The 17,663-nt window shown below is 36.5% G+C and overlaps 2 protein-coding genes across 3 annotated transcripts; both read right to left on the bottom strand.

Moving 5' to 3' along the window:
• Positions 1-9,064: 9,064 nt before the first annotated feature.
• LOC145122462 (putative receptor protein kinase ZmPK1) lies at positions 9,065-11,476 on the bottom strand. Its single transcript, XM_079058064.1, has one exon. It carries the CDS (start codon positions 11,222-11,224, stop codon positions 9,065-9,067), a length of 2,160 nt encoding a protein of 719 aa, XP_078914190.1. The 5' UTR covers positions 11,225-11,476.
• Positions 11,477-12,348: 872 nt separating this feature from the next.
• On the bottom strand, positions 12,349-16,384 carry LOC145119259 (putative methyltransferase PMT25). Of its 2 annotated transcripts, XM_079054884.1 has the most exons (10): positions 16,212-16,384; positions 15,118-15,523; positions 14,645-15,033; positions 14,272-14,421; positions 13,902-14,172; positions 13,668-13,778; positions 13,422-13,596; positions 13,075-13,347; positions 12,803-12,997; positions 12,349-12,710 (listed from the first exon to the last, which is right to left on the bottom strand). In XM_079054884.1, the coding sequence occupies exons 2-10, from the start codon at positions 15,491-15,493 to the stop codon at positions 12,482-12,484; spliced, it is 2,169 nt and encodes a 722-aa protein (XP_078911010.1). In that variant the 5' UTR covers positions 15,494-15,523; positions 16,212-16,384; the 3' UTR covers positions 12,349-12,481. The 2 variants fall into 2 exon arrangements, with proteins under 2 accessions (XP_078911010.1, XP_078911009.1); XM_079054883.1 differs by having other exon boundaries at positions 14,645-15,523; positions 16,212-16,383.
• Between the last annotated feature and the right edge of the window lie 1,279 nt (positions 16,385-17,663).

Raw genomic sequence — 17,663 nt, 5'->3', positions numbered from 1 at the left:
AACTGAAGCAGAAAATAGCAGTTGTTCGACAGGATGGGTCCTCTGTGTCTACCTACTTCACTAATCTCCGGTCACTTTGGGACGAAGCTACTTCTGTGCAGCCTTTTCCCAGATGCTCGTGTGAAGGTTGTTCATGTGATATTGGAAAACGACTGAATGAGTTTCAAGAGAAAGAGCGATTATATCAGTTTCTTATGGGGTTGGATTCCGACTTCAATGTGATCAAAACCCAAATTTTAGCCACCAAACCCACTCCCAACTTAAGTGCAACCTATCACTTGGTTGCAGAAGATGAAAGACAAAGGATGATTTCCACTGAAAAGAGAAATCAGCCTGAATCCGCTGCCTTCAAGGCGTTTCAAAGAAGAGAAGGAAGCTTCAATAAAGAAAGGAACTATCAAAAGAATGCCAAAGATAACAGAGAGACGAAGGAAAATGAAACTTGCACTTTCTGTGGGAGGAATGGTCACAAGAAGGAAGGGTGTTTTAAATTGGTTGGATACCCAGAATGGTGGCCTGGGAGAAACGAGAAAGGAAAACCCAAGACGGCTGCATGTGCGGAACCTTGTCCTAGCCCAATACCGGAACTCACCAACGAACAATATCAGATGTTCGTGAAACATTTTTCTAGTACAAGCAACGATGAGGTAAAAGGACGCGTTGATAACATGGCAGGTAAAGAAATATATAAAGGTGACTGGATCATTGATTCAGGTTGTACCGAACACATAACTTATTTGCCAGATTTATTGGAAAACAAGAAAAGAACCTTTTTTGAGTCTCCGGTTGTTATACCCAATGGGGAGTCTATTCCCGTTAACGGGAAGGGAGATTGTACTCTCCCAGTGGGAGCAAAAGTTAACGGTGTCTTGTGTGTCCCCAATTTCAAATGCAACCTACTTTCTGTCAGTCGCATTAGCAAAGATCTTCAATGTGCTGTAACATTCTTTCCTGATTTTTGTGTGATGCAGGGGTTACAAACGAGGAGCTTGATTGGTGCGGAGAGATGTGATGCTGGATTGTATCGAATGGGGATGATCAAAGAAAGGAAAGCCATGGTAACTGTTGCAGACACTTGGCATAAAAGACTGGGTCACACCTCCAACGAAAAGCTATCTAGAATTAAGTTAGTTAAAGATAATTCCGTTGTTCTTAGTAATGAAGTTTGTGATTCGTGTGCTAAAGCTAAACTTACTAAAACACCTTTTCGAATTAGTTTTATTAAAACAAAAGAAGTCTTTGATTTAATTCATTGTGACATATGGGGTGGATATCGCATACCATCCTATACGAAAGCTAATTACTTTCTTACTATAGTTGATGATTTTAGTAGGGCTGTGTGGGTCTTTCTTATCAAACATAAGCGTGATGCTAGCAATTGTCTCATTGATTTTCATAAAATGATACAAGTCCAATTTGGGAAGAATATAAAAAGAATTGAGTGTGATAACGGTGGAGAGTTCACTTCTAATCTTATGTTGCAATTTTATAAAGAAAAGGGGATTTTATTAGAAACAACATGTCCTCACACACCGCAGCAAAACGGTGTTGTTGAAAGAAAACATAGACACTTGCTTGAGACAGCTCGAGCCATACGATTTGAGGCCAATCTTCCCAAAAGATTTTGGAGAGAATGTATTCTCACAGCTGCCTACATCATAAACCGCCTCCCTTCTAAAGTCATTAAGAACAAGACTCCTTATGAAGTCATTTGGAACCAAAAACCTCAATACGACCATATGAAAGTGTTTGGTTGTCTCGTGTATTATAAAAACCACAACACAAATGGAGACAAATTCGAGAAAAGAGGAAAACCCGGGATTTTCTTAGGATATCCTCAAGGAACTAAAGGATACAAAGTGTATGATATTGAAGATAACAAAATGGTCGTTAGCAGGGACGTAATATTTTGTGAAAACATCCTTCCTCTCAAAAACAACAAGGCTGAACACTACAACAGGGGTGACGAACCAACTAAATATTATGATGATGTTTGTCATGAGCCATCATCACGATCAGCTCCTTGAACAGCCTCCTACCACAGATCCGGCCCAGGACGATCAAGATAGTTCTGGTCCTGCTGACCTTCAAGACGAAAATCAACATGAGGAAGCCCAGCTCGATAACAACGGCCCACAATCACAGGTTGAGTCCACTAGTTTCACAAACAAAGATGAAATCGCTGATGAGACAGAGAATCATAACGGTTCAAGAAGTGTCAGAACCAAATCTCAGCCTCAACGACTCCAAGATTATTATGTAAAGTTGCCCCCTTCGATCAATCACCAGCAACCCAACTCCAATCAAGCTGCCTCAACGGTACACCCAATTTCTAATTTTGTTTCTTATGATAGTTTTTCTAAGAATCATAAAGCTTATCTGACGGCCATTACTTTAAATAATGAGCCAAAAACTTTTAAACAAGCTTCACAGGATGAACGTTGGAGGCAAGCCATGCAGCAAGAAATCTGTGCACTCGAGAACAATGGGACGTGGACTCTTACTGACCTTCCTAAAGGAAAGCGAGCTATCGATTCAAAATGGGTGTACAAGATCAAGTACAAGCCAACCGGAGAGGTGGAATGGTTTAAAGCCCGACTCGTTGCAAAAGGTTTTACACAGATGGAAAGCATTAATTATCATGACACTTTTGCTCCAGTTGCCAAATTAGTCACCATGCGTACTCTATTAACGGTTGCTGCTAAGAAGAACTGGTTTATACAACAGCTTGATGTCAACAATGCTTTCTTGCATGGAGATCTAGATGAAGAGGTGTACATGAAGGTTCCCCAAGGTTTTTCCAAAGCAAATGATTCTCGAGTCTGTCGTCTACAAAAATCTCTTTATGGCTTAAAGCAAGCCTCTCGTAACTGGTATCACAAGCTGTCCAAGTTTCTCCTCAGCATAAAATTTCGCCAGTCCAAAGCCGATCATTCGCTTTTTTGCAAAATCAAGATGGAATTTACACAGCCATCCTGATTTATGTCGATGATGTGATTATAGTTGGTGATAACATCGATCAAATCCAAAAGATCAAAGGGAAACTTGACAAAGCTTTTAGTATTAAAGATCTTGGGCAATTAAAATATTTCATTGGTATTGAAGTTGCAAAAACTTCAGATGGCCTAGTTTTGATCCAACGGAAATTCATTCTCGACATCCTCAAGGACAGTGGTTTGTTGGGTTGCAAACCCAGTGCTTTTCCTATAGAACAAAACCTAAAGCTTGATCACCGAGAGGAAGAAGCTTCAGTCGACGCTAGCCAATATCGCAGACTCATTGGTCGTCTCCTATATCACCAAGCCACCCGACCAGATGTTACGTATGCCGTTAACTTATTGAGTCAGTTTGTATCAGATCCTCGCGAAAGTCACATGCATGGAGTTACATGGGTACTCCGATATTTGAAGGGAACCGCAGGTCATGGGATTCTTTTACCTCACGAAGGTGAACCTGTTTTGACAGCCTTCTGTGATTCTGATTGGCTTGGCTGTCCATACACAAGACGTTCACGTACAGGATACTTACTCTTACTTGGTGGTGCCCCCATTTCCTGGAAAACCAAAAAGCAATATGTGGTCTCTCGTTCCTCAGCTAAAGCTGAGTATCGGGCAATGGCGTTGACGGTTAGTGAAATTCTATGGGTGAGGTGGCTTTTCAAGGATCTACAAGTCGTAGTTGATAATCCCACTAGTCTTTTCTGTGATAACCAGGCAGCTCACCATATTGAAAGCAATCCAGTTTTCCACGAGCGTACAAAACATGTTGAAATGGATTGTTTTTTCGTTCGTGAACGAGTTACTTCTCGTGAGATTGCCTTGTTGAAGATCGACAACAAACTGCAGGTGGCTGATTTGCTCACCAAAGCTCTTGGTGCCAATCAACTCCAGTTTCTACTTGGCAAGATGGGCATTTTCAACTTGCATGCTCCATCTTGAGGGGGAGTATTATATATTATTATATATTGATGGATAATTGTTGATTGGGATGTATTTATCTTTTCCTATTGTTTAGGTCTAATTCGTTGTTTTTTGATTTCAGTATTTAAACTTCTTGTTTCTCATCTTAAATGATTATCAATCAATAACGGAATGTTTCTTTGATACCATCGGAATTTTAGAGACTGGAGTTTAATTTATAGTATTAGCATTTTCTTGAACATCATTTCTTTATATTTTTACATTGTAAATGTAACATCCCCTTACCTGTTATATACAAATCTATATATTTAAAGTAATTTATTAAAACTTATATATTATTTCTAACAAATTATATTTTCATAAAAGTTTTTCGATACCTTCAAATTGATATCAAATTCGAACATATTATAATGTTACAAAATTGCATAATCAATTAAAAAAGAATCGTATAAAACTAACACAAAATTAAAAATAAAAAAGAATAAAATCGAAATTACAAAATCTGCGGGTCTAATAATCTATGTATGAATTGCCATTTCAAGACAGCAAAAGAATCAAAAGTAAAAGTTAAGCAAAAGCTACATTATTCAAAATCAGAAAAATAACTATATGCACTGCCAAATCAATAAGCTATATTTTTCTCCTCAAATTTGTATTATTGGTTTGCATCTTCGGTTTCAAACTTTCCGTCTTGATCATAAAGTACATACTCTTGTCTACAAATATTGAATATATTTAATGTTAAAATAATTTATATATTTTATTTTATGATTTATTCTACAATTACATTTCGTATATTTATCATTATAGCTTTAGACCATCCGTTTTTATCAATTTATAGTGGAGAGGTAATATTGGTTATGAAAATTGATTCATAAAGGGCGATCAATCAACTTTGACCACTCAAAATTTGTTTGGTAGAAAATGAGCTATGAAAAATTCAAAGATCTAGTTTATGCACATCTTAGAATTGATAAGACATTGTGTAAGTCGAATATCTTACTATGTTACCAATTTGGCGGTAGATCTAATATTTCATGAGTCATAAGTGACTCAAGTTTAGAAGTGATGTATTCTTCATAATTTTGAGGTAGCAGAGCTAGTACGATCTCATGATTTTATGGAAAGCTCTTCAAATATACCATTTCTTTTGCCTAAAGATGGGTTGAGGAAGATGATGACTATGGATTTGATCATCCCAGTCCATTTTATGGTGAATAAGATATTAGTTAGTTATTAAGCGATGTTAGGGATGATTCTAATTATATGAATGAAACTCTAGTTATGAACTTTATAAATAACATTCGAGATGTAGGAGATAATGATGTAGCATATTTTGGAGATATATATATATATATATATATATATATATATATATATATATATATATATATATATATACTTAGGAGGAATCAGTATACAGAAAAAGGTTAGGAATATAGTTTGATAGTAAGTTACTGGTAAAAAACGGTAGTAACACTTTGGTCGATCACCCAAAATTAAGAGTATAAAGTGTTTGGAAGTAAAAGTAACTCAAGGGTAGCAAATTATATAACCGTAGTGTAACATCCATATAATTCATGAAAAATTTAAACTTTTAAAACAACCCATAAATCATCATTGTTTACAAAATAGTTTTCAAAACATGTTTAATATCAGAGTTTTCCAAAAATCATAGAACAAAACACGAGGAGGTGCACGATCACGCTTTCGCTTTCCCGCGATCATCTGAGGTACCTGAAACATAACCCAAAACTGTAAGCCCAATGCTTAGTGAGTTCCCCAAAATATCAACATAACAAATAACATATATATAATAATAGCATGCAATGGGTCCACAACTAACAGACTGGATTACCCCTGAGCCCACAGCATAAGTCTAGCTTCCCCTTGGCCTACATCTTATGTCTGGCTTGCTCCCCGACCAGATCAGTCCTCGGACTAAATACCACCAAGCCCTCAGTACGAGTCTGGCATGCCCTTCCCGACCCTCAACTCGTATCTTGAATGCTCATGAGCCCTCAGTATGAGTCTGGCATGCCTTCATCGGCCCTCAACTCATATCTGGATTGCTCCAGGGTTTGTTGACTACCGCACGGAGCAGTACAACCTCAACCCAACCCACACAATATGTCGACATATAACATATAATAACATACATAGATAATCAGACAGTATCACGGCAGTCCTACAGATCTACCAAACTAGCATATCAAAACTAGCATGCATGTCTATTCCATACTCAGCATATCAACGAATATATTAGGTTATCAAACCAATGGGTTGGCCTAGGTGCCTTCGACCCGTAAGTACAGTGAGAAAAACTCACATTGCAAACTGAACATAACTGATGAGGCCCGACTCCGAATTTCAGCTCTCTACACAATACCTACATCCACCAAGTGACCAATTCCATCAAGATCCCAAAATACCCTCAAGGGCCAACTTGGTCAAAGTCAACGGTCAAGGTCAACAGTCCATGTTGACACAACACGCCGTGTTTCGCAAGCATGCAAACAGTCGGGACAACCTCAGCCAACATGTGTGTTGAATTGCAAACACGTCGTATTTGCCTGAGCTCCAACAACTTAATACATTCAGCTGCCTTATCGACTTCAAGAGCTCCAAAGCTCAGTTCTAGACCAAAATGTGATTAGGAAGGGTAAAGTTTCCAACTTTATCCATTGGGGCTACTAAAAAGGTCCAAAAACCCAAATCACAAGCTTAATAATGCAAGGGCTTAACCAAAATACCCTTAATCCTTAATATCTGAAGTCCTTCCTTTCCAGAAGTGATTCTAACACCTAAACCATCTCAAAGGTTAGTGCTTTTTAGACATACATGTCCAATGTATGTCTTGAACCCATATTAGGTCAAAATGAGGATTTATGACCTCATCTTTATGCATGGCATCAAAACTTGATTATAGATCAGATCCAAGACACTACTAGGTCACCTTGACCTGAAGATTCATAAAGTTGTAAACTTTATGAGAACCAACCATTGCAACATTCAAGAACAAGGAGAAAAGGGACAAAACTCAAGATCTAACAACTTTTAATGATAAAAATCGGGTCTTGGACACTTACAAAGGTCCAGAAGAGTGCAAAACTAAAGAAAAAGGCTTGCTTGCTGGATCCTTGCTTCCTTCTTCCACCTTCTTCATTCTTTAGCTTTAAAACACCAAACTAGGTTCACAAATGGGAGAGAAAATGATCAGGGTTTCTTTCAGGGCTTGAGGGGCTGATGGAGGTTGAGGATGAACAAACCCTAGCCTATACATTCCTTTAAATAGGGAGAAAAACCCGGAAGATTAGGGTTTCTTTCTAACCGTCAACACGCCGTGTTCCAAGAGGAAACACGCCATGTTGCCCAAAAAGAAACATGTGCCTTCTCAAATCTAGACACATCGTGTTGGTGCCTCCAACACGCCGTGTCTAAACCTCAATTATACCCAAGGGTGCTACCACTTGACCAATTCACATGGAATAAAATTATAGGGAGGAATTTAGAAGTATATGAACATCGAGATGTTACATATAGATATACCGGAGAAAGTTCTAATAATATGTCGTATACATCGCGTTGCACATGGTATGTTCATGCAATGAATAAGAAACGTTATCATATTTGGAAGATTACACGATGAGAGGATGCACACAATTGTTTTGGATCTTGTATGTGTAATAATAATATAATTAGCATATATTAAAAATAGTTTGAATGTTGATATTTATTATTAGAATGGATGACGTGGTGGGAGAAAAGCCATAAACACTATTTATGGAACTCTTGAGAGTAACTTTGTTGAGTTAACCAAGTATATTGCAGCTTTGAACCCTTCAAGTCCTAATACAATTGTGTAATGATTTCATAATCCAAATATCTCATCATGTTTGGCAACATTTATACATATTCTTTAGGCTTTTGGATGATTTAACAATTGTATTTCGGGGCTAGAAGTTTTAGCCTTTTATTAAAATTTTGTATAAAATATAAAAACAAGATTTAAATTAAATAAAAATAAATAAATAGAAATTTGTGATTTTAGGAGTTTTTCAAGGATAATAAAAGGTTAAACTTGGTTAAATTGTTGGTTCGACCTTAGTGTTCAACTCGACAGTAAGATGGCAAGCAATAGATCTAATAGTAAGCATCACACAACTCTATATTCCTATATTTTAGGGGGTCCATATAGATTATGGAACGTCGAAATGAAGACATTATTCTGATCACAAGACTTGTGGGATCTTGTGGAACATTGTGTGAGTGAGTCAAGCCAAGATGATGTAATAAGTAAGGAAATACAAAAGAAGGGTGCAACGCCATGTTCTTTATTCAACAAGTTGTACATGAAAGTATCTTCTCAAGAATTGCAACAAGAACATTAACAAATGAAGTTGATTTTGAAAAATCATTTTCTCCCATAACGAGGTTTGAAATTGTTCGGTAAATTCTAGCTATTACTGACCGATCATCACATTGGAGTGTGTTTCAATTTGACATAAAATCGGCATTTACTTAATGGTAACTTGAAAGAGAGCATGTTTTCCAATATGAAGGATTTTTTATACGCGGAAAAGAAAGCAAAGTGTGCAAGCTAAATAAGGCCTTGTATGGCCTTAAGTAAGCCTTGAGTTATTAAAGTGTCTTAGTGGTAGTGGTAGTGGTAGCAGCAACAACATTAGATTATAGTAAATATAAGATTTTATGTATTTAAATCGTTCTAAATGAGGACATTTACGGCCATTTGAGGAATGTAAAACTCTTTAAGAACATGAATCATTTTGTGCAGTATATAAGTCAGGGATCTGCAATCTTCAATTTGGTTTTAATTTTTCAGTCTCATATTTTAATTCTCCAAACGGGGAAGTCTTCTTCCTACATTTTTATGATTAGATCTGATAGTGAATAATCAATTTGATCTCTAGACGAAACTTGGTAACTAAGTAATGATAATTTAATTTATTATGTGCGACGATTCGATATATAATTTTTAATATTATTTATCGGCTTCTTTGCATTTGATTTTACCAACGATTTGGTATTAGTTCACAATACTAATCGTCAGATTGTTTGTTGTCAATACTACAATACTTGTTTGTTTGTCAATTCTGAAATACAATTGTACCACTATCTTCATACTATCTATCATTCTGTTGATGTAGAAGCATATTAACCACCTGCTTCATCGATGGTCGCACCTTCATATCTTCATCGGCACATTTCAGTGCAATTCTAACTAGATTTTCCATGGTGGTCCGATCATATTCACCAATTATCGAAGAATTTACAATCTCCTCAACCCAAAATTGGCTTCCATCAACCTCTTTAATCCTATCCCTCACCCACTCCATTAGAGCATACTCCCTATCCCCACTTTCATTGATTCTTTGTTGCTTCCCAGCTGGACTCCGTCCGGTTATCATCTCCAATATCACAACCCCGTAGCTAAATACATCAACTTTTGAAGTGATTGGAAGATTAAACACCCATTCAGGAGCCATGTAACCTCGAGTCCCTCGTACTGTTGAAAAGTTCAAGTTCACAATTCGATCTCTATCGAATAGCTTTGAAAGTCCGAAATCCGCCACCTTGGGATTGTATTTAGCATCTAAGAGTATGTTATGAGGTTTCACATCGCAATGTAGAACCCACTCCAAGCACTCTTCATGTAAATAAGCTAATCCTTTCGCTGTACCTTTTGCGATATTAAACCGTGTCTCCCAATCGAGTTTCCCAACACGCAAGTTTCCAGCCAACGATCCGTTCTCCATGTACTCGTAAACAATAAGCCTGTGCTTTCCTTCAGCACAATAACCCCATGTTTCTATTAGATTCATGTGATTCAACCTCCCAATTGTGCTGATCTCAGCTTGAAATTCATCTTCATCATGGTGGTTTGTATTCTTGAGCTTCTTGATTGCTGCAACTCGGTTATCTGATAAAATCCCTTTATACACGACACCAGCACCACCTCGACCTATCTCTTCACTGAAATTAAGTGATGCCCTTTTCAGCTCACTGTATGTGAACTTCCTGAAGGCTGTTGCTACCGGAAAATAACTTTGAGTGATTGTAACCGAGTGTTTGCTGCTCTTATACCAGAAAATTATTATGCCAATGATCTCAATAAACCCAATCAGGCATCCTAACACAGCCACGTCGCTAAGTAGCTTGTTATCATGTTTTTTCTCGTACAATCTTATTATGGGTGTCCCCATCTGGCCTGCGCAACTGAAGTTTGATTTACTGAATCCCATTTTCGGATTAAAATATGACGCCAACTGTCTTGGTGATTTGATATACATATCACTGTAGAACCCCATTTGCATGTATCCATTATACAAAGAAGTCTTCATGTAGCAATAAAAGCATGCTCTGTCATAATCGTATGAATACTGGAACCCTTTGCAATTGCAATCATATAAGCATTCTTTCTTGCATTCATTAACAGTGTAGTTCGGGTGATACCGAATATCGTAGCCATAGAATTCTGCTTGACGAATCACCACGAAAGCCTCATGCTCTGGTGTACACCCCTCGAATTCAGGTGCACATCCGTAACTCCAATCTTCAGAATTCACCATCTTGTAGCCAGATAAGCAAGTGCATCGCCTACCTGAATGTTGTGAATGAGTACAAAGACTATTTGGTCCACAAATACCATGAACCTTGCAAGAATGGGAAACAGCTTGCCATTGGACTTGCCATTTCTGTCTTCTTTGATGCCCAATGATCCGACTGTAGACTCTTAGATTACCATCGACGTCAATCCTCATCATTCGTTGGGGTCCAATCCCAAAATCAGCCGATACAAATACAAAACCATCTGATGAGTTGAATCGACCCTCGGAATCAAGGCTCGCTTTTTGATTGTTTATGTACTGGTTTCTTCCACCTTCCCTACCTAGAGATTCGGGATCAGGCCAGTAGATGCTAGTTGATTCTGGACCTTCGTAACGAATGCGAAGAATGCTATCAAGGTCGAAAAAGAGCTTATAGAAACCAGAGGAGTAATTAGTAGCGCTTCTTGAAGATATAAGTAGTTTGTTCTTAGTTAAGGGTTGATCTGGAAGAAGGGTGTCTGTTGGATGATCAAAGCTTTGCCAACGAAGTTGTTCTCCTTCATAAAGAACAAGGTTACCTGTGTCATTAAGTTGCAATAGAAACGAAGAAGATGTTGATTTTGTGTGGGTTGACCAAATAATCGATTGACCGGCGTCTATTAAGACAAGATTGCCATCTTTGAATAATGAAAGCTTCGAGTATTTTCCATTTACAGGTGCATCTCGGTTAGCCATCCATACCACAGTGGGACCCCCTGACGTGGGTTGAACCGTGAACCACACAGAGAAGCAATAAGCATTATATCCGACTTGATGAAAACCGGCTGTGAAAACCCCATTTGGCGAAACTAAAATGTCGTTGGTGTTTTCTACAGAAAGAGATGAACCTCCAGTTAAGCCATGAACGGAGAAGAAGAGGTAGGAGAGGAAGAAGAAGAAGAAGAAGATGGTACTCTTGTGGCGATGAACAAGAACAACAACCGGTGAAGACATGATATGTAGATTGAGAGAAACAAGAGCATTTATTGATCTAAAGAGAACGGTCGAATCATCATACAGCGTTTCAAAGGGCATAAATTTGGTTGATCCAAGGTTGTCGATAGTTGTCTGATGAGCAAATTGGATAGTTCTGTTTGTTTGTAGTTATTCATTGGCAGCAGTTTTATCAAAAATGGAATAGGCTAATTTCACACGCGGGTGATCAACGAAATGGATAGTTGTGTTTGTTTGTAGTTATTCAAGATTGTGAGAATATTGCCTAAAATTATGATTTTTTTTTTTTTAAATTTACTATTGAAATGGGAATTTTTTTCAGTTAATCTCTTCACTTCAGGTAGTTCATTTAGATGTTTTCTCAAACATGAATAATTCATTTATTACAAAATGGTTGAAAATGTTAAAATGGTATTTTATTTTTTATTTTTTTGTTATTCAGCAACTCAATTAAGCAACTTTACCAAACATGTTTTTATTTTCATTCAAGCATCTAGATAATGCACCCTATAAATAAGGGATAGCAATCCATGTCACCACATGACATGAGAAATTAAATTTCGAATTCGTATTCGTATCAAGGTTCGACACGAAATTGACACAATATTAACATATGTTTGCCGTGTGTATCATGGTTGTCGAGTTTTGTAAGAATAATTTTGAATTAAATAACTAAAAGTTTGTTTTATTTTATCTTTTTCGTATTTATCGTGTTTTAATTTGGTCATTTTCGTGTTAGTAAAACAAAACACAAATTGTGTCATATTCGTTTTATATACAAATTTCTGTGTCATGTCGTGTCAAGTAAAAACATGTCACCCCTAATGATTTCGTTCCATAGAATAATGTTATGGTCATGAAACTCATGTTACAAATCGTAAGCTTTTTCATAGATTGTATTTTGATATCTTTCATTTTATATCAATATAAATACAGGGAATTAGCTGTAAGTATTCAAGTTGAAAGATTCTAACACAATTGAAACCAGAATCACGAATTCTATTGAATGGCATAGGCTAAAGTTTCTACCTCGATTGGTCTCCATAATGTTTTTTCAACACACAACAACCCTTCATTATCCTTGTTGTAACTCATACGAACATTCCAATGAAGAGACTTAGCCATATTTTCAATCTCAGCAATTGTCTCCACATTGTCACGCACAATTAGTTTTCCTTCTGGCCTTAAAATCCTGTCCACTTCTGCAATCACAGATGCTAACTTGCACCTGTCACATGAAACAAAATATACAACACTATAAAGAAAACAATTCCACAAAACTACATTGAAAATGAAAAGAAACTTCTGAATGATGTATACCTTTTTTTAAGATCTGAGAAAAGATGATCAGCATGAAGAAGATCATATGAACGTGGGTAAGTGCTGAATGATTCACACCAGTTATGATATATCCCAAAGAGTCCACGTTCATATATAATTGGAAGTGTATCTGGTGAATCAAGTGGGACCACATTCATCACCCATACGTTTAAATCTTTCAATGCAGCAGCAAATCTACAAAACATTTAACAACAACAATAAGAATATAACAAGAATCAAGACAAGATATTGTTATGACTTCGCTTACTTACCCTCCATAAATGGATCTCATGTCCATGATATTTCTTATAGAAGACCAATCAATTCCTAAACCATTCAAATATGACTTAGACACAACACGTTTCCAGTGTTCATAGTCAGCAGTGAAGTCTTCAGGAGCTGGTTTTCCATAAACTCCAGATTCTGTGCTTTTTAACCAATAAGGTGGTGATTCCAATCTCTGAGGCCATGTTTTTGGCCACTTTGTTCCTCGAATTGATTCATCAACAGGGGCTTTATGCATGCATGCTTCAAGTTCTACATTCCTGTATGTATTAACACAATTATGTTAGGTATCATTGAAACTTACTTTGTATCAAGAAAAATTAGAAAAGTTTACCAAATTGCATCTGGATCATCGTTGGTTTCACATATAGGTGGATCATTTTGTTGTCTGTTTTCATAACATTCATTAGAAGTTGGCTTTTTGTATATTGCTGCACCAACTTGGTTCAATTTGTCACTATAAATCACCACCAGCTCCCAACACATCGCCTTTGTTAATTTAGACATAGCTGCAACAAGTTTTCACATAATAATTTAATCAAACATTCAATGTGATTATAATTTGTTAATTTAGACATACCTTTCCATATTTCAGCATCTTCTGTATTGTTTTGGTAAACTGGAGTAGCAGACCAAATAAAATAACCACCAGGTCGTAAAAGTCGGTTGAGCTCCAATAGAAGTTTTCCACCTGGAAATATATATATATATATATATATATATATATATATATATATATATATATATCAACTTTTACTGTATACTGTGTACAAATGGGGGATTTATTTTAAGAAAAAGTGCATGGAAGAATCACCTTCAATGTGCCATGGGACTCTGCAACGAGCACAGTGAATGGCATCAAAGATTTTACTAGGGAAGGGCAATCTTTGGGTACCCATGACTGCTGAAATGGCAGGAATACCCCTCTCAAGAGCAAATTGCACTTGAGCTTCATGCTCATCTTTTGGAGCAAAAGACATTGTAATTACATCTCGCTCAAAAAGATACCCTCCGAAACTTGCTACTCCACATCCAACATCAAGTATCACACGGGTTCTTTTGCCCCATTTGATATCAGGAAGTGACTGAAATTATATAGCGAATAACAAATCTTATTCTCACAGAAAATTACGAGAACAACTTTTTATATATGGGAGAATAGAAAAGAAGCATCGGTGGCTTACTTTTTTGATATGATCGATATAATGAAGGGCACCATTCTTGAACTGAGTTCCACCCCCTGGAAAAGAAAGATATTCTCCTGTAACTTTGACCCAATTTTGATGCCCTTTGACCTCAGCCAGCTTTGTGCGTGGAACATTATTGTACCATATCTGAATGATACAATCAGAATCGGAGTTAAAAAATGAAAATCCACTAATCGTTAAGAAGTTTGACTTTTCAGGTCAATTAAACTAGTTATAAGTTTCATTGACATCATTGGAAACTTTCGATCAATCAACCAGACCTTATATTGAAATACCAATATGTTGGTATCCGATTCTAATAGAATTCAAACTTTTTTAAGAAAATATAAAAAAAGTCAAAATTTTTTACCTGGTCTCGGCTTCTAGGCCACCTGATTGGGGTCTTGTATCCTTGAGGAAGAGGGACAAGGCATGTAGGGGATTCAACAGGGCAATGGCGTTCTCTGTGTTCATAGTGGAGTGTAGTACGAATCTTTCTAAGGGCTCCGATATTGTCAAGACATGGAATAAAATCTGGACCTGTGGTCACGTTACATGTCTTCCATTCGTATCCATCTTGGTTCTTCAAAACATCTGGTTGTCTTGATTCTTTCTCACTTGCTGACTCAGCTGCTTGTGTTGAAAAAGCTCCATTTTCGGTTCGTGATTCGTTCAAAATTTCAGATTGATCAGCAGCTGGGAAAGATTCTGTCTTTTTATCGGTTTCTGGTTTCTTTTCTTGTTTATCAACCTCAGAATCTGACTTTAGGGTTTCATTAGTATCACTATTAAGATCATCCTCTGATTTTGACTTGTCAATTTGACTTGAACTAGAATCATCACCTGTGTTAGATTCCTCGTTTCTTGATGTGGGTTCTTCGTCATTTGTATTTTCAGCCTCCATTTTTGATGGTTCCTCTTCATTACTAGTCTTTTCAGTAGTACCTTGAGTGGTTTCTTGATTAACCTCATCCTTCATTGTATCTTCTGGTAAATCACCAGAATTGTCTTCAAATAGGGGAGAAGGGTTTGTGGACACCTTGGCTTTTGACTCTGTCTTAGAATGCTGAGCTGGCAAGTCTTGATTTTGACCAGGGGCAATGGATGTTGACATGAACATCCATACACCAATTAAACAAACACCGAAAACAACCACGATTGTTGCTGTGGAACATGATGACTTCTTTCCATCAACTCGGGAGTATTTTCCCTGAGCCATGTGTTAGAAACCGGTGTTTCTAATAAATACCTGAAGGGCCCAAATGGAATTTGTATATTTAGTAGAAACTCACAGAAGGTCATGCATAATTTACAGAAAAGCCGACATTTTTCCCACAAGAAAATGGACAAAAAAACAAATAGTTTAGTAATGAAGACTGGGGTCCGAAAATAATGCATGTATTATTAAGGAAAATGGCATCATGGAACCCTTGTATCATGTCATCATGTTGCAAAATAAAGAAAAAAAAAACAACCATGGCCGATGTCAATTCAATGTTTGAACCACTAAATTGTAAACAGGTGGAATCACCCTGATCCTAAAACTCGAAGTTAAGTATTAAAAAAAATGCATTAATGATTGGAATAAATGAGAACATGAAACGACTATAGTGATAGATACATCAAATAGCACATATTAAGAGCAATAGTGTTCCTTGTGCTTGCTATTTAATCTGAACTAGATTAACGGAATTTACTACCAAGATACTGTTTGGAATTCCTCGTAGCCCAAACACTGCAACAGTGATTAATCTATATGCCAAAATTTTAAGCTATCAAATCAAAAATAAAAGCAAAAAGGTCTATGTCCATCAAGCTTTACAGCTCAATTAAAGTGTATGCCAGCAGTGAAAACTTAAGTAATATTAGAAGCTTCTTCGTACCAAAAGTTTTGTTCTTGTGTATGAGGCTTACGAAACATAGAGAGAAGTGTTTACCTTTAGGATTGTTCTTCTGGATCTGACAGAAGAGTTACCCTTTGAAGCTCATCTCCTTCAAGAATGGCAGAAAAATTAGTACGGAGGAGTAGAGGATATATAGGGAGGATAGAGCAAATGGTGAATATAATAAGAAACTGGTGTGGGGGCGGAAGAGGATAGTCGGATACGGTGGCGACAAAACGGGAGCAGATCCAGGGGTTCTGGTTCGCCGACTACCAATGAGGGGTCGATTTGTAAGTTTTGTAGATTGAGGGATGAATCATGGATAATCACAAACTTTAGATTTCTTTTACTTTAATTTAGAATACACGCCCCTGGACTTTACCCTAAAGTCGGATACTTCCCCAAAAGACTTCATAATAAGAAGGAATAATATTAGCCAATTCAGTAAGGATATGATTGTTAAATAAATTAGATTAGGATCTTTTGGTAACTTCCAATTGAGAAAAATGCCCCAAAATAATCATAATTATCTATTTTTTTAATGGAACTATTTAAGGAAAAAAATTTGGTAGAAATTATAATCGATCTTCATGCTTTATCGATTTCGATGTTCTATATATTCAACCAATTCAAAAATCAAATAAATGTTTGTAACTGATTTCATTGACATTAATAGATTTTTTTTCATAATTTTGAATTGCTTTTTGATTAGTTATTCAAGATTCAAATTATTTAAATAATTTCAATAGTTAAGGACCGGATGCAAGTTGATTTAATGGTTCAGCTTCAAGGTTGAAAGTATCCAAGTTTGATCCACAAATACTTTTATTACATGATGAATTAAGCTATTTGTCAACGTTCAGCTATTTGTCAAAGTTCAGCGTCTTCGCTTTCCAAAAAGAAAGCTTGTTTTACACTCTAAATAACAGATTGTCAATTTCTCTTATGTAACAAATGGTAAAAAAATATGTCGATGTTTGTGGTCGAACCATCACGAACCTCATTGTAATAAGATCTATTGTATAGTATTTCTTGTTTTTGAATGTTGTTAAAGTCATTACACTTAGAATTACAAACTATTTACCCTAATTGTCTCAAAAAGTTCATGATCGTTAGCAGACGAAAAACTATTAACAAAAATAAGTGTTATTAATACATGAACAATAAAATTTTGTGTATTAAGTATACTTAGGAGAAATTGACACTCTAATTGGATAGTGTTTGTTAGCACGACTCCATGCATATAAAGATCGTCAAAAACGGAGTTTGTATGCAAAAGTTACAAGTTTTAAAGAAAACGAAAAAACCAACCGGCTAAAAAGTGTAAATTTACGAAACTTAAATCGCTTCGTTAGGTGCCTTAAATAATGAATCTTCAACTCCGGACAATTTTCCCTCGATCACAATAAGATCTAGTACTTGATTTTGAAGCTAACCCATTTTGCCCAAAAAAACAAAAAATCGGACGGTACAACAGCCTACGACGTAAGCTTATTCGATAGGTGG

Source organism: Lactuca virosa, chromosome 6, assembly GCF_052849685.1.
Source record: "Lactuca virosa cultivar CGN04683 chromosome 6, Lactuca_virosa_CGN04683_v6, whole genome shotgun sequence".
Lineage (NCBI taxonomy): Eukaryota > Viridiplantae > Streptophyta > Magnoliopsida > Asterales > Asteraceae > Lactuca > Lactuca virosa.
The sequence above is the reverse complement of the archived record's forward strand: the minus strand, read 5'-3'. Positions and strand labels throughout refer to the sequence as shown.

What these genes read in the sequence shown, in the direction of transcription:
- LOC145122462 (XM_079058064.1), bottom strand. Translation starts at nt 11,224, where the DNA reads ATGGCTAACCGAGATGCACCTGTAAATGGAAAATACTCGAAGCTTTCA.
- LOC145119259 (XM_079054883.1), bottom strand. Translation starts at nt 15,493, where the DNA reads ATGGCTCAGGGAAAATACTCCCGAGTTGATGGAAAGAAGTCATCATGT. An exon ending in AGTCCCATGGCACATTGAAG is followed by an intron (nt 13,779 to 13,901) that starts GTGATTCTTCCA and finishes ATATATTTCCAG; the next exon opens with GTGGAAAACTTCTATTGGAG. An exon ending in GATGATCCAGATGCAATTTG is followed by an intron (nt 13,348 to 13,421) that starts GTAAACTTTTCT and finishes TAATACATACAG; the next exon opens with GAATGTAGAACTTGAAGCAT.